The sequence below is a fragment of the Vulpes vulpes genome, chromosome 11 (genome assembly GCF_048418805.1).
Source record: "Vulpes vulpes isolate BD-2025 chromosome 11, VulVul3, whole genome shotgun sequence".
Classification (NCBI taxonomy): Eukaryota; Metazoa; Chordata; class Mammalia; order Carnivora; family Canidae; genus Vulpes; species Vulpes vulpes.
The window spans coordinates 77,626,571-77,640,437 of NC_132790.1; the positions used below are offsets into that span (position 1 = coordinate 77,626,571).

The 13,867-nt window shown below is 45.5% G+C and overlaps 1 protein-coding gene across 2 annotated transcripts in view; it reads right to left on the reverse strand.

The window, feature by feature from the left end:
* Nucleotides 1-287: 287 nt before the first annotated feature.
* The window catches only part of BTD (biotinidase), a 30,926-nt gene continuing 17,346 nt past the window's right edge, over nt 288-13,867 (reverse strand). For both annotated transcript variants that reach the window (XM_026006461.2, XM_026006459.2), the window contains 3 exons: nt 7,639-7,903; nt 2,889-3,038; nt 288-1,749 (listed from right to left, as the gene is read on the reverse strand). In XM_026006461.2, coding sequence (XP_025862246.2) covers nt 577-1,749; nt 2,889-3,038; nt 7,639-7,903 — 1,588 coding nt within the window. In that variant the 3' untranslated portion in view covers nt 288-576. The remainder of the gene's footprint in view (nt 1,750-2,888; nt 3,039-7,638; nt 7,904-13,867) is intronic.

Genomic DNA, 13,867 nt, shown 5'->3' on the forward strand with positions numbered 1-13,867 from the left:
CCATTCACTGACAGAAAGGCAGATGGAAGGAAAACTTCCCTTCTATTTTTAAAAGCTGCTTCAAGATCCACATTTCGGCTGTTGCCGATAGCTCTGGCATTACCACTTCATCTGGACAGAATTCTATTCATCCAGAATGGAAAAGGGCCCACGCAGCCATTTCTAATACAGCTTTTGCTTTGAGAGTTTGTTTCTTAGCTCAGACAGTGTTTGAGAATTAAGATACTTGCACGTCCTGGGTGTCACGACCAACAAGAACGAGGAAAACACGCATAAAAACCCACCGCTTTGTGGATGTATAAAATATAAACTGACATTTATTTTTGTTTTTGCCCTTAACATCAGTTGCGGAATGAGAGATTTGCTAGAGGAAGATGTGGCTTGGAAATGGTAAATGTGAGCAGAGACTATCAGAAAAGACTCAATGGTTCACATCAAAGAGGAAGAGGCCAGGGGGGAATCGACCTCTCCTACTTTGTCCCACAGCTCCCATGATGGGCTCTGGGGCGGAGAGACAGTCCCAGTGCTTGTGAGCTTCAGGCTGGGCAAGTGCCGGGCTGCACACCCCACACTGCCCTAGTCCCTCTCATACAGCCGCCCATACAGAGCTGCTGTCACCAGGCCAGAGGACAGCCCACTCTTCCTCAGGAAAGAGTAGTCATTCTCCCAGCCAAACTGATCAGGGGTTTCCAGGGTCATCCCTGAGGTAAGAAGCAGAGGAAAGATATAGGAAGTACTGAAGTTCCCCCACAGGTGAAACTCAAATCTCCCTGTGGCCTCTGTGATCTCCTGCCCACAGGTGTCAAAGCCAAGACCCCCACACTTGACCAGGGCGCAAGCTTGAACGTAGTAAGTGCCGTGCACAGTGTGAAGACCATCAAAGACCCCCAGGGCATACAGCTCTTTGGACACAGTGGGCCTCTGGTAAAGTAAATAACAGCAAAGGCCATTTGCACAGACACGGAGGTAGCCTTCCTTTCCCCACACAGGGACCAGGGTGAAATTGTCATACATCATCTCAGAGTGAAATATCGGAGGAGTGTTCACATTCCATTTGGTAGCTCCATCACAGTGGACTTCCTGAGCATCCTTTTCACAATATGGATTACCTGCCAAAATTTCTAAAAACTTACTATGGGATGGGTCCGTTTTACCTGTGGCATTCTCTGTACCAGTGAGACCCAGTGGATTTTTAGCTACTTGAGCAATTATAAGATGACCTCTGGAGGTTTCCATGTCATGGTGCCAAAAGGACTTCAGGGGGCTGTGTATACCACTTCCTGTCATCCCTAGAGATGGGTGGTGGATGTTAGCAGCTAGAAAGTTGATGCCAAACGCAATGGCAAAAGCCCTCTGAATCTGAATGGCTGCCAAGAGTGGAAGCTGGTTCATCCAGGCAGTTGGATACACAACGTGCTTCACCTCAGAGTCTCTGAGGAGCCTAATGGCAGGGTCAAAGAACAATATATCAAAGCAGGTGAAGATGCCAAATTTGCCGGCGAAGGGGGTATCAAAGATGACGTGATCCACTTTGAGAGGGGCATCAAAAGCTGCCTCAAAGTAGAGGTTGTGTTTGCGGTAGCAATCAACAAGGGTTCCATTATTGCTGAACACGACATTGGTGTTAAACTGGTATCTTCCATCATTTGGGCACCCTGGATCATTGCTCTGACAAGGCTGTTTTGTCCCAAGATTGGCCACCAGGAACATATCTCCTTTGACAGCCATACAGCTCAGGCGCTGGAGGACCTAAAGAAAACAAGGTATAAATAAATGAATTTTAAAAATCCTGCCTTTTGTCTTATGATTTTATTTTTTTAAATATTTTATTTATTTATTCATAAGAGACAGAGAGGCAGAGACACAGGCAGAGGGAGAAGCAGGCTCCCAGTAGGGAGCCCCACGTGGGACTCCATCTGGAGACTCCAGGATCACGCTTTGGGCCAAAGACAGATGCGTAATTGCTGAGCCACCCAGGCATCCCTGTCTTATGATTTTAAGCTAGAAAAGTATTATATCTATAATATGTAAACTGCTATCATAAGTCAGTAAAAAAACATTACTGGAAAGGTGCACAGGATATGAAGAGGTGACTCATGGGAGAACAAATAGGGACATCTGAGAAGACAGCAAGATTAGTAATGATGAAATGCAAATTAAGATAATGATATATCATTTTGCACGCACCTTCATAAGATTGGCAAAAATTCAAAAGACTCTTCTAACATTGCACTGACCAAATGAAACAAAGATCTTTTAAGGGCAGCTCGGGTGGCTCAGCGGTTAAGCGCCTCCTTCAGCCCAGGGTGTGATCCTGGAGACCCGGGATTGAGTCCCACGTCAGGCTCCCTGCATGGAGCCTGCTTCTCCCTCTGCCTGTGTCTCTGCCTCTTTCTCTCTCTCTCTCTCTGTCTCTCATGAATGAATAAAAAATCTTAAAAAAAAAAAAAGGATGTCAATAACTATGAAATGTATAGAAAAGAATATAGTTGGATGCACATTAAACTTGATGGCAGTTTCTCTAGGAAGAGAAGCAGGGTGATGGGTGGGCTATATGGGAAGATGACTTTTCTTTTTACTTCTTTATTTTTATTTTTTTGACTTTTTTTTTTACTTCTGATTCATTTATTTTCTAAGCATATATTCATGTATTTCTTGTGTAATTAATAAATAGAACAATCCAGAGATGAGTAAATGTCCCATAATACCAGATATTCTTTAACTGAGTGACTATGTAGCACAGGGAGGCTGGGGAGTGTGGGTTTCCTTTTTTAGGATCCTAGGGTCTCCTTTTGGGCTCCTTTAACATGTCTTGGCTTTTGGCTAGTGGCTCAGTTCATGTCTGCATGCCCTCAGCCCTGAGGAGCAAGGCTGGGACCCTCACATACCTCTGTGTCACTGAATCGGTGGGGCTCCAGGCATGGGTTCCACCTGACCAATCGGGGAGAAGGCATGAAGTCCAAAAATGGGTAAACAGATGTTCTTGTAAAGTTGAATCCATGAATGCCGTCTTCTGGAAACACGATAATCTGTACACCCTGTAAGTCAAACACATCAAAGTATAGGATGTGATCAGATAACAGGAAGCACCCCTTCATTTGTTCACTCTTTCGTTCACACATCTGACAGCCATCAAGCAGTTGTTCTGTGCCAGGAACCAGAGGTATAAAGATGGCGGCCGGGCTCTCAACAGGGATCTTAGTCTTAGGGAAGGCATCTCACTTGGCCTAGTTGTTGCTTTAGAAACAACCCTTAACCATACCTCATACCTGAGGTCATGTCAGGGAAGGAGGGATTGAGTGAGGTTGAAGCAGAAAGCAATCAGGAGAGATTTGGAGTTCCTGATGTGCAGTGGAGTATGGGACACAGAACGAAGGCCTTGAATCCTGGGCTTGTTAACAGATGGGGTGGCTCCAGTCTGGTAGTTTCCACTTATCATGCATCTAAACCACATGGGGAACTTCTGAAAAAAACACTGTTTAGGGACGATGCTGGGCCCCACTCCTAAAAAGTCTGCTTCATTTGACTGGGTCTGACCACAGTGCTTGTTGTAAGGTCCCCAGGTGATTCTTTTTTTTTTTTTTTTTTTTAAAGATTTTGTTTCTTTTGAGAGAGAGAGAGTGGGGGGGGGGAGGGGTAGAGACTGAGAGAGAGAAAGAATTCCAAGCAGACTCCATGCTAAGGGTGTGAGCCCGACAGACATAGAGCTCGATCTTATGACCCTGAGATCGTGACCTGAACCGAAATCAAAGGTCAGACGCTTAACCAACTAAGTCACCCAGGCGCCCCACCCCAGTGGTTCTAACATGCAGCCAAGTTGCCAGTTACCCACTGGGCTGGTGGGTAAAAAGTCAAGTGTGTTGATTTTAGCATAGAAATAAGGACTTGCTCTAACTTGCAGTTCCCTGGCTAGGAATTAGGAGGCTCCCTTCAGAATTCTAACCACCCTGTGAGGTTTGCCCTAAACCTGTAGACACCCTAGGCTCTCTGTGCTGGCCCGGGGCTCCGGTGACATCTGCAGTTATGTAATGAAATCCAAACAAATGGGGTGCCCTCAGCACTCAGCATCAGGGCCTCATTCTCCTGCTACTTTCCACTTACATAGCTTAAAATGTCAAAGTAAAAGGTGGAGGAGGAAGGCAGAGAAGGTATGAATAATCTAAAATAAGTGGCAATTTGAGTCACTTATTTCTGGAATGCACTGCAAACTTTATAATATTTTTTCTGGTTAAAAAAGCTTCAAAAGTTTAACTAGAAAACTCGGAAAACAAAATATTAGTTAATATTAGTTTCATTTTTTTTCTCTGTATAAACGAGATAACAATATTAATTATAATTTATTATTATTTTAATACAAGACCTGTTTTTCATCTTGACTTTTCTTACTACCTAGAGCCTCAAGACTATACAGATACCTTCAAAAATGTTATTTGCATTGGCCGCATTCTATTTAGGAGGCCGCCATGACCATCTGCATTCAGGGTGCTCAAAACACTTACTGAATGAAATGTTGCTCACGAGTCTTTGCAATTTCTGATTGTTTCTTTAGAACAAAGTTGTGTAAGTGAAAATACTGGCTTAAGGATATGAAGCATTTTCAGTTCTTTACACTGCCAGCCTTCCAGAAGGATGATGCCAATGTCTACTCCTTCCAGTAGAGTGTGAGACTGGTCATCTTATAGCACCTCATAAAGCAAAGTTACTGCAAACTGGGCAAAAAAGATGAAGAATGTCTGCCTTTCAAACTTACCTAGGATATTGCTTGACAGGCTCACTAAAGGATTATTTGTCTAGTGAATGTATCGCCATTTGGCTTTGTTATTTAATAAATCACCTCAAAGATTATAATCGTATTGCCCTATAGTATGTTAGCCAGTTTTGTATTGATTTGCAAATTCATTTCAACATTCATGGGACTGACTGATCCATGCTTCTGTTCCTCGGATGCTCTTTTGAACCAGCTTTACCATCTTACTATTTCTTTATTAATCAGTGAGTTAAATAACAGCAACGGCACATGTTCATCCTATATTAGTATTACAGTCATGTTTTTAACTTCTCAAAAATAATACCTGGACAAATGTTTTCCTTAATTAAAAACAAAACTTTGAGAACGCTGAATGTTTCTCTTGGACAATAGCACTTAAATCATGTATACATATTAGATTAATATTAAGGTTAAATTGCATTTCCTGAATACATATTTTCCAGGAATAAAGAGGAACCAAGCTTGAGCCAGGCAGAACTTTGGGTCTAATATGATTACCACTCCATCTAGAAAGCAATTAGCATTCCTGATAAATGAGCAATTTTCTGAGAGACCTCAAAGAGATCAAGAATTCCTTGGGGACTAAGGCTACCAACCCAGCTGATGGACCAGCCTAGTATCTTTAAGTTGGACTCCTTTACTTCCCTAGAAATATCTCTACCAAGAGAGAAATATTTCAGTTGGCTTATTCAGGAACCCCTGCCTTCCAGCAAGTTTGATATAAAAGTTTGACACGTGCTCGGCATCAGTTTGTCTTAGAAGTTGCTTTAACCCATATAATCACACAAGGGTGCCGAGGTATCGGCAAGCACTAAAAATGATCAGCCCCACAGCTTCATCCTTGCTTTTGGACCACACAGAGAAGGAAAGATGCTTGGGGCCAGCATGGTTCGATGAGAACATGTTACAGGTTTCCTTCGGGGGCTGGTTACTGAAAGGCAGGGGACTACTACAGTCGCAGTCTCTAGTGCAGCATGGCATTTGCAAACATCTTAGAATGGTCTTATGGACAGGACAGAGAAGCAAGGGGTGGCTGTAAGAAGGCACCCCTGCACAGAATTCTCTGGAGTGGATCTGTGTCGTCAGGAGGCTGAAGGCCCAGCCTGGGATTTTTTTACACTGACTTCAGCGTAGACATAAATGAGGTGTGTATCAAATGTGTGAATGACGTGAAGGTAACTGATATGCAGGATGTCGGTAAAGATCCCCAAATAGCCCAACAGGCAGGGATGATGAAATTCTACAGCATAAATGTGAAGTTGTGCGCTCAGGTTAAAGAAATGAACTTTGAATGTACAGGATGGCAATTAGCAGCATGTGTGTCTGTGTGTGAAAAAGGCTCAGGAGTGTTAGTTGACAGCAAATGCCCTATGAGTCCACAGTGAGATGTGGCTACCAACTGCTTTCTGGGGACAACGTCTCAAACAAGAATGGTGCTAGATCTCCTGCACCTGCCCTCATCAGACAGAACACGGAGAACTTCCTACAGCTCTGGGCACACAGATAATCTGGAAAGTCTGTGGTAGCAGGGATATATGGCCTGGGGGCGGGGGGAGGACATGATGGCTGTCCTCAAATCTGTGGGAAACGGCACGCCGTGGTAAGGCACTCAGTCTGTTTAACTCCGAGGACAGAACAATGGGTGGCAGTTGCAGGGAGGCTGACTGTTCATTGAAAGGCAGACCTTACCAGAAGTTCCCACTCTCATGAAACAGTGAGTTCTGGGCCACAGAAGGTGTTCAGGGAAAAACTGGATGTGGGGCTTGGAACAAGAGAGGAGTGTCACCCATCAGAAGAAGCTGGACCAGGTCTTTAGGTTCCCTTCCAATATTAGTCATATATGTATGTGTGTATTTTTAAAAGTAACCTATAATTTTATATATACACACACAAAATATAATGGGTTAGAATTTTTAAATGTAGCAAAGAGAGTGGCTGCCCAGGCAATCTTGACTGCCCTGAACAGAGACCGGGACTGCTTAGGCAGGACCTGCCGGCGTAGCCCGTTCTGGCCTCTAAACTCACAGACCAGGGAAGTTTTGCTCACATGGGCTTATCCCGTGTTAAGGTAGGGCAGAGCTTCCTCACGCAGCAGGGCTTACCCCCACCACCACCAGGTGAGAGTCCAAACTTCCCTTTGGTGATGGGTTTTCCAACAGGGCACTTTCTTGCAGTCACATATGGCACCAACATTTCCCCCTGTGCCCCACCCTTCCTGGCAGGAATGGCACATGAGGGCCAAGCAGGAAGCCTTCACAAAGGCTGGCAACGTCCTCCCTTTGTCTATCTCCATTATGTCTGCACTGAGTTCCCAGGCTGTTCATGGTCTAAACAGAGACCAGAAACGAGCCCCAAATAATCTAAAGGTAGCAAACAGCAGTCCTGCGGATGCTTACTATTTTGAATGCCTCAGAGAGCATGAGAGACCCTCATGCCTGGTAGTTCCCAGATTTTTCTGTGCATTGGAATCCACTGGGAGCCTTCAAAAATCCCAGTGCCCTGCCTACACCCCAGCTGACTCTGCGGGTATGAGACCCAGGCACCCACTGGGCAAGCCTCACCGAGAACCAGGGGTTAGCTCTGGCCTTCACAGACATGAGGTGAAAAACAGCACCTGGGGATCTTGGTACAATGTCAATTGATTCACATCCGGGGTGGTACCCAAATTATGCATTTCTCACAGGCTCCAGAGGGCTGCGGATGCCGGCCCGTTCATGCACCACCGAGTAGCGAGCCCCTGGCCAATGGACTACTTCTGCTCCATTTTACCAGCTGGACTAATTTTCCAGAGGGGCTGCAGGCAGCACCGACCGAGAGCCAAAGGGCAATCTGCCTTGTTCTGCTACACAAGCTGGGGGAGCATTTCTTGCCTTTTGGGCTGCGATCATCACTTGCTGTTCATAGATGTCGAGGTTCTGGTTCATTAGCTCCAAGGCCTGCTTGCGGCTCACGAGAGCCAGAGGGTTGGGAGTCAGAATCAACTGGTGCTCGTACACGGCAGCCACGTAGTGTTCAGCTTCCTGGGTTTCGGCCACGCACGGCTCTTCAGCGTGGACACCCAGGGCAGCCACGTAACAGCCGCAGAGGAAAAGAGCAAACCGACTGCTGGCTCCAGACATAATGCAGACCATAAATCTGGAACGTAAGGAGGCAGGGGGAAAACAGCTGAATAAAGAATCCTGCCAAGAATGTAACTTTTGCAGCTGTGATTTATTAATCCCAGCAATTAAACCTACCCGCCCTGATACTGCAGCTCAAAGATTTGTTTCATGTTCCTAATAAAGGGGTATGTGTTTCTCTCCAAACACGTAGCAAGTTACATTTAAAATGGCTCGCTGTGTTAGTCTGGTTTTAGGACATTTCCAAAACAGACCTAGTGTTTGCCATGATTTTCTTACCCAGGGTTCAGCAGGACGCCGGTGCGTCGCTACTCGCCTTTCTGGCCACACACTTAAGTTTTAGGTAAGAATGATTACTAGAATTATTTTACATAATTAAATGACATATTCCCACATCCCACTACCTGCCCTTCATACACACAAACACGTCAACCACCAACACCGGCTCTGATTGTTGTGATCCCGATAATACAGCCCGGCTTTCCTAGCCATGAAAATCCCATGGATTAAAATTCTCCTGGCCTTTCTCTGGTCAGTAATGAACTTACAGGGTAAGTCCTTCTTAGCGTAACATTCTTTATTTGGTGCAGAGAAGCTGCTGACTTCTATTTAAATGCCAGTGTCTGCCCTCTGTTACGGACAAGTAAAGAGAAGTCTCCCACTCAAAACACTTTTTTTCTCCTCCCTTAATTTGACAATTATCAACGCACAGAATCGCCTCAACCTCTCTATGATTCCAAAACTCCTGCCCCAAAGTATAATCGTTTGGAAATAAAATCCTCTTGCAGTGATAAGAATGCAATTTTCTAGGAGATAAACTAGAATTTTCTAGAAAATATACTAGACTTTTCTAGAAAGTAAACTCAGCTCTGCAGGTCCTAAGAGATTAGAAGTAAATAATGTCACTGACAGTGACACTCCTGCATGCCCTTCTCCCAGTAGGAGTTTTTATTTCTAACAGTTATGTGTTACGAAGCACGTTACAGCGAATAGTCCAATTCTGCCTTGAGAACCAGCCTGGCCTCCCAGCTGAAGGCCCTCTCCTGACACACAGATTTACCAGGGGGTGTGCCAAGGCCAGGCACTCGCTCTCTGGGGAGGTGCTGGGGCTGACCCGGTGCTCAGGAATCTGGATTAAACATCAAGATAACAGATAAATCAAGAATCCTATTTTAGCTGCTTTTTAAAAAGATAACGACATCCTGTCCACGTCTGACTCATAACTCCCGTGTTTGCATTTTGAAACAAAACTCTCCAGGCCCCAAAGTTCCTTTTATTTTTCTCTTAAAAGTTCCAGAAACAAAAGCCACAAGTATTTTCAACAACGGAACAAGGCCTTGGGATGCTCAGTCAGGATCCTTGCAAAAGCAAACACTTCTCGGGCTGAGCAGGGCTCATCCCGCCTGCCCATCTCACACTGTTACTTCTCGGCCCATCCAAATACCACCCCCCAGGACTTGTTGCCATTCATCTGGGACACTGAACAATGTTTGAAGATTAGAACAAGGAGCCTTTGAGTAAGCAGTCATGAGTTTTTGAGTAGAAACAAAAGTATAATTGATAAGCTCTCTTATCTGAATTGTGCCTCTGAAGACCAGCAAGGAATAATTTTAACAGTCTCAAAATCTATTTTCCATTTTCTCTCTCTGATTCCATAATGATGATAATGGGGAGGGGCAGGGGAAGGGAGGACTTTCATATTCTTTTTTTTTTAAAGATGTATTTGACAGAGAAAGAGAGCATAAGCATGGGGAGCGGGGAGAGGGAGAAGCAGGCTTTCTGCTGAGCAGGGAGCCCAATGTGGGACTCACTCCCAGGACCCTGGGATCATGACCCCTGCTAGAAGGCAGATGCTTAACTGACTGAGCCACCCAGGCGCCCCAGGGCGGGGGTGGGGGGTGTGAATTTCATCTCCGAAGACACATCCCCAGTATATCTCAAGTATTAGACAATGGTCTCCCTAAGAGGCGGGGAAACTGAGGCTGGGAGGAGGGGTGCGGTGGGGAGAGTTGTGCCAACCATTCTCCAGTGGAGCCACGTCAGGAGTTTCTGGGGCCCAGAGTGGTGGTCACAGCATCCCCTTTTCTCAACTAAGAGCTGTGTGTCACCAATTTACTTGGAGACAGAGAACATTTGTTTAAGTCTCAGGACCTGCCAAATAGTAAAACCAGGAAACTGTGGAACTAGCAAGATATCACATTTCTTTCTGTTTTGAGAAAATAAAATTTAGACTATTTACAAAAGATGCCTGGTAGGAGAGCTGTAAATGGCAATCATTTGTGTGTGAACAAAGGTGGGTCGATAATAAGAGGGTAGGCAGATTTCCACCAGGTATTCATGCTTGAAAGAAGCCAGCTTAATGAGGTAGGAGAGAATGAGTAATTATAATAAAAATAGCTACGACAGTTCGCCCTTCCTGAAGAGTGGGGAAATAGCAGCCAGTTGAACCAAATTTGCAAACGCTGGCTTTCCCTTTTTATTTGGCACTATAAAAGGTCTCAGGGAAAACCAAACAAGGCTCAAAGCAGGGACTTTGACAGGCATACCAGGTCGGAGAGACAGACTGTTTTAATGCAGCAGGACATCACCCAGACCTGGTTTCCCGTGGTTATGAATTGCTGGCGCACGACAGAAAGCACAGGTGGGCTGGGTGGGGTGTGAGGGCTTCCTGGGAAGAAGGTTCTGGAAGTCGTGGGGTTCTTGGAAACCCAGCAACAGGTCTAGATTTAGAGCTGGCCAGGACCTGGACCATAAACAAAATGGTGAGTAGAGGTGTATGCTTAGCCTGAGAAGGTAGCTACACACCCTCTTCCCCTGGAGGGCATTTGACAGGTGAGCTAAAACTGCAGGAAGGCCTGGCACGAAGGCCCCCATCTGGGTGACAATGTGCCTCCATATCCTGCTTCGCCCACTCTGCTCACCATAACCCCCTGAGGTGGGGGCACGGGCTCGTGAGGTGCCCTGAATCCCACTGCCAGGAAACAGCAGAGCTCACTTCAGACATCCATGGGACCCCCGACTGTGAGCCAGATGCAGGTACAGGTGTTAGGGGTGCAGCCATGAACAAGCCCGGCCCTTTCTCAGCTAACCCCCACCCCAAGATATATGGGGAGACTGACCACGATCAAATCAATACCTAGGATGTTGGATGGCGATAAGTGCAAAGGAGAGGTAAAGGCAGGGAAGGGGGCAGGGAGGGCCTGGCCTGGGGACAATTTCAAACAGTCAGGTCACGAAAGGCCTCAGTGAGGTGAGGTCTGCCAAAGGTGAGAGAGAAGGCTCTGTGGATGCCTGGGGGGAGTGTTCCAGGCAGAGAGAACGGCTAGCAAGTGGGAACTTGCTGAGTGGCTTCAGGAAACAGCAAGGAGAGCAGTGGGCTGGGGCCCAGGGCAGAGGAAGGTGCGGCAAGAAATGAAGTCAGAGGGCAGCCGGAGGGGTGGGGGTGGGGGGTGGGGGGGTGGCCTCAGCGGTTTAGCGCCGCCTTCAGCCCAGGACGTGATCCTGGAGACCTGGGATGGAGACCCACGTCGGGCTCCGGGCTCCGTGCATGGGGCCTGCTTCTCCCTCTGCCTCTGTGTGTGTGTGTGTGTGTGTGTGTGTGTGTGTGTGTCTTTCTCTCTCTCTCTGTTTCTCATGAATAAATAAAATATTTAAAAATAAAAATAGAAGAAAAAGAAAAAGAAATGAAGTCAGAGAGAGAAATAAAAGGCCCCGCTCCCTGGCCTCTCAAACCGCCTGCAGTTGCCTGGGCCTCTTCCTTGCTCCTCCTGCTGGAACAGCCCAGGACATCTAGTTCCAGCCTAAGTCAACCATGACACTCCTCCGCACAGAATCTCCCAGTGACTCCCCTGCACGCAGAGGGAAAGCTGAAGCCCACAGTATGCCAAGAGCAATGATCCAGAAGACAGGAAATCAGAGACGGAGTGGGGAGACATGTGCCGGAGTGACATCTCTAAGAAAGCATCCTGGTCTTTGAACTGCCCCAGAGAAGTCCCTGCTTCTCATTTCCTCATGAAAAATATTCCTCTGACACTAAGCCTGGTCAGGAAGGTTTCTTGTGGTCTGTGAGAAGAAATCCACGTCTAAATTGCATGGCAATCTATTTTGTGGAAATTTTGTAACACGTCAATCACTAGCTATTTTTACACACGTGAACATTTATTTCCACCCTGTGAAGTGATTCATCTTGATAATTAGCTGTATTTCCTTCCTCGCCATACTATTACAATAGTATCTTTTGCAATTAAATGAAAGGATTATTATTAAGGGACTCTTAATAAGATAATTTCAGAGGCAGGTATATACATTTAGAAATTTATATATAGAACTATTGATCATTTTAATAAAAGAGCTTGTCATTCTTTACTTGTCAGGGAGAAAACCAGTCCCATGGCTGGGAAAGGAGGCAGAAAGGAAACAGCATATCCTGTGGAACAAAGGCAGGGGGACCTGCTAAGTAATAAAGGAATCAGCACAGTCTGTGTCTCTGTATATATCTGACAAAATGCTTCCAAAACGTTTTCAAGTTCCAGATAGTTTTATTTTATTTTGTAAAAGATTTTGTTTATTTGAGAGAGAGAGAGACAGAACATGAGCAGGGGCAAGAGGCGGACGGAGCAGGAGAAGCAGACTCCCCACTGAACAGGGAGCCCAACTCTGGACTCGATCCCAGGACCTTGGGATCATGACCTGAGCCCAAACATTTAACCGACTGAGCCACCCAGATGCCCAGTTCCAATAGTTTTAGACTTATTCTCATTAAGGTCATGGTATCCTTGTCTAGATCCTTTTACAAAGTAAGGAGAAATAATGTCCAACCTCCACCTAATTTACCTAATCTGAAGTTAAAGAAATCCTGAAAGAGACCTTTTATTTCCTAGAAAGCCTCTTATTTTCGGTTCTCCCCACTGCTGATGCTAGTTGTGAGCTCTTCTGTGACTGGCCCCTGGAATAGGAAGCCTCATAATGGTTTTAGCTTGGACAGTTTCATGCAAACCTATCCACTGACGAGACTTTTGACGTCTCAGTCAAAAATGTCAAATGTAAACACTTGCGAGTGACAAGTGGTGGCGACGTCAAGATTCAAAGCTGGACTCAAAACAGTGAATACGTTACTCAGCCCTCTGAGCTGAACTGCTAAGTTGTGATTTCTTTTACCTATTCCACCTATTATCTTAAAAAAAGGGAGTGACATACGGAAGTGTAACTGGAGGAGGGCCTATTTCTGTTTTGTTGACTAGTTTATCTTAGGACATCAAACGAGCAATCGAAGGATCATGACACTTTAACTTAACTATAAGTCATCTCTCTTTTCCTCAAATGGAAAATCACCGTCATAAATTCAGTCCAATAAAACTTCTCCCTGAAATGCCCACGTGTTTAACGTGTGAAGGTGCTTTCTTTTTCACTTTCTTGGGTGGACAGAAAGAGCCCCAGCGGAGACCGGTTCTACAGGTTCGCCACTGCCACCGTGTGGACCAACTGAGGATCACTGGCCCCAGTAGGTTTGCTTTTCACTAACACAATAGCAAAGTGATCTTAGGCAGTAAGTGGACGCCGTTTTTCCTCCTTTCCCTCTCCTTCTCATTTATAACACTTCATCTACCTCTTTTACAGTGGAAAACAGAAAAAAAAAAAAAGGATTTTCCAAGACGTGGGCCTCAGGAAAGCCCTTTCTTATTTGCCATGCTTCCAGGACCTAGTGCATCTTCTATATTTGCAAGTTCTAAATTTGTTGTGATTTCTGATCTCACAGTGGTACACTCCATAGGATGTGACTGGATGTGCCAAGTGACACACCCACACTGTGACGGGCAGCACAATGAATGGGGGAAATCTAGCTGAGTTAAGGACTCTAGAGGGACAAAATTTTATATTGACACTGCCCTGAATTTTACATGTTACATGCTAACGTTATCTTTTTTTTTTAAGATTTTATTTATTTATTCATGAGAAACACACAGAGAGAGAGGCAGAGACA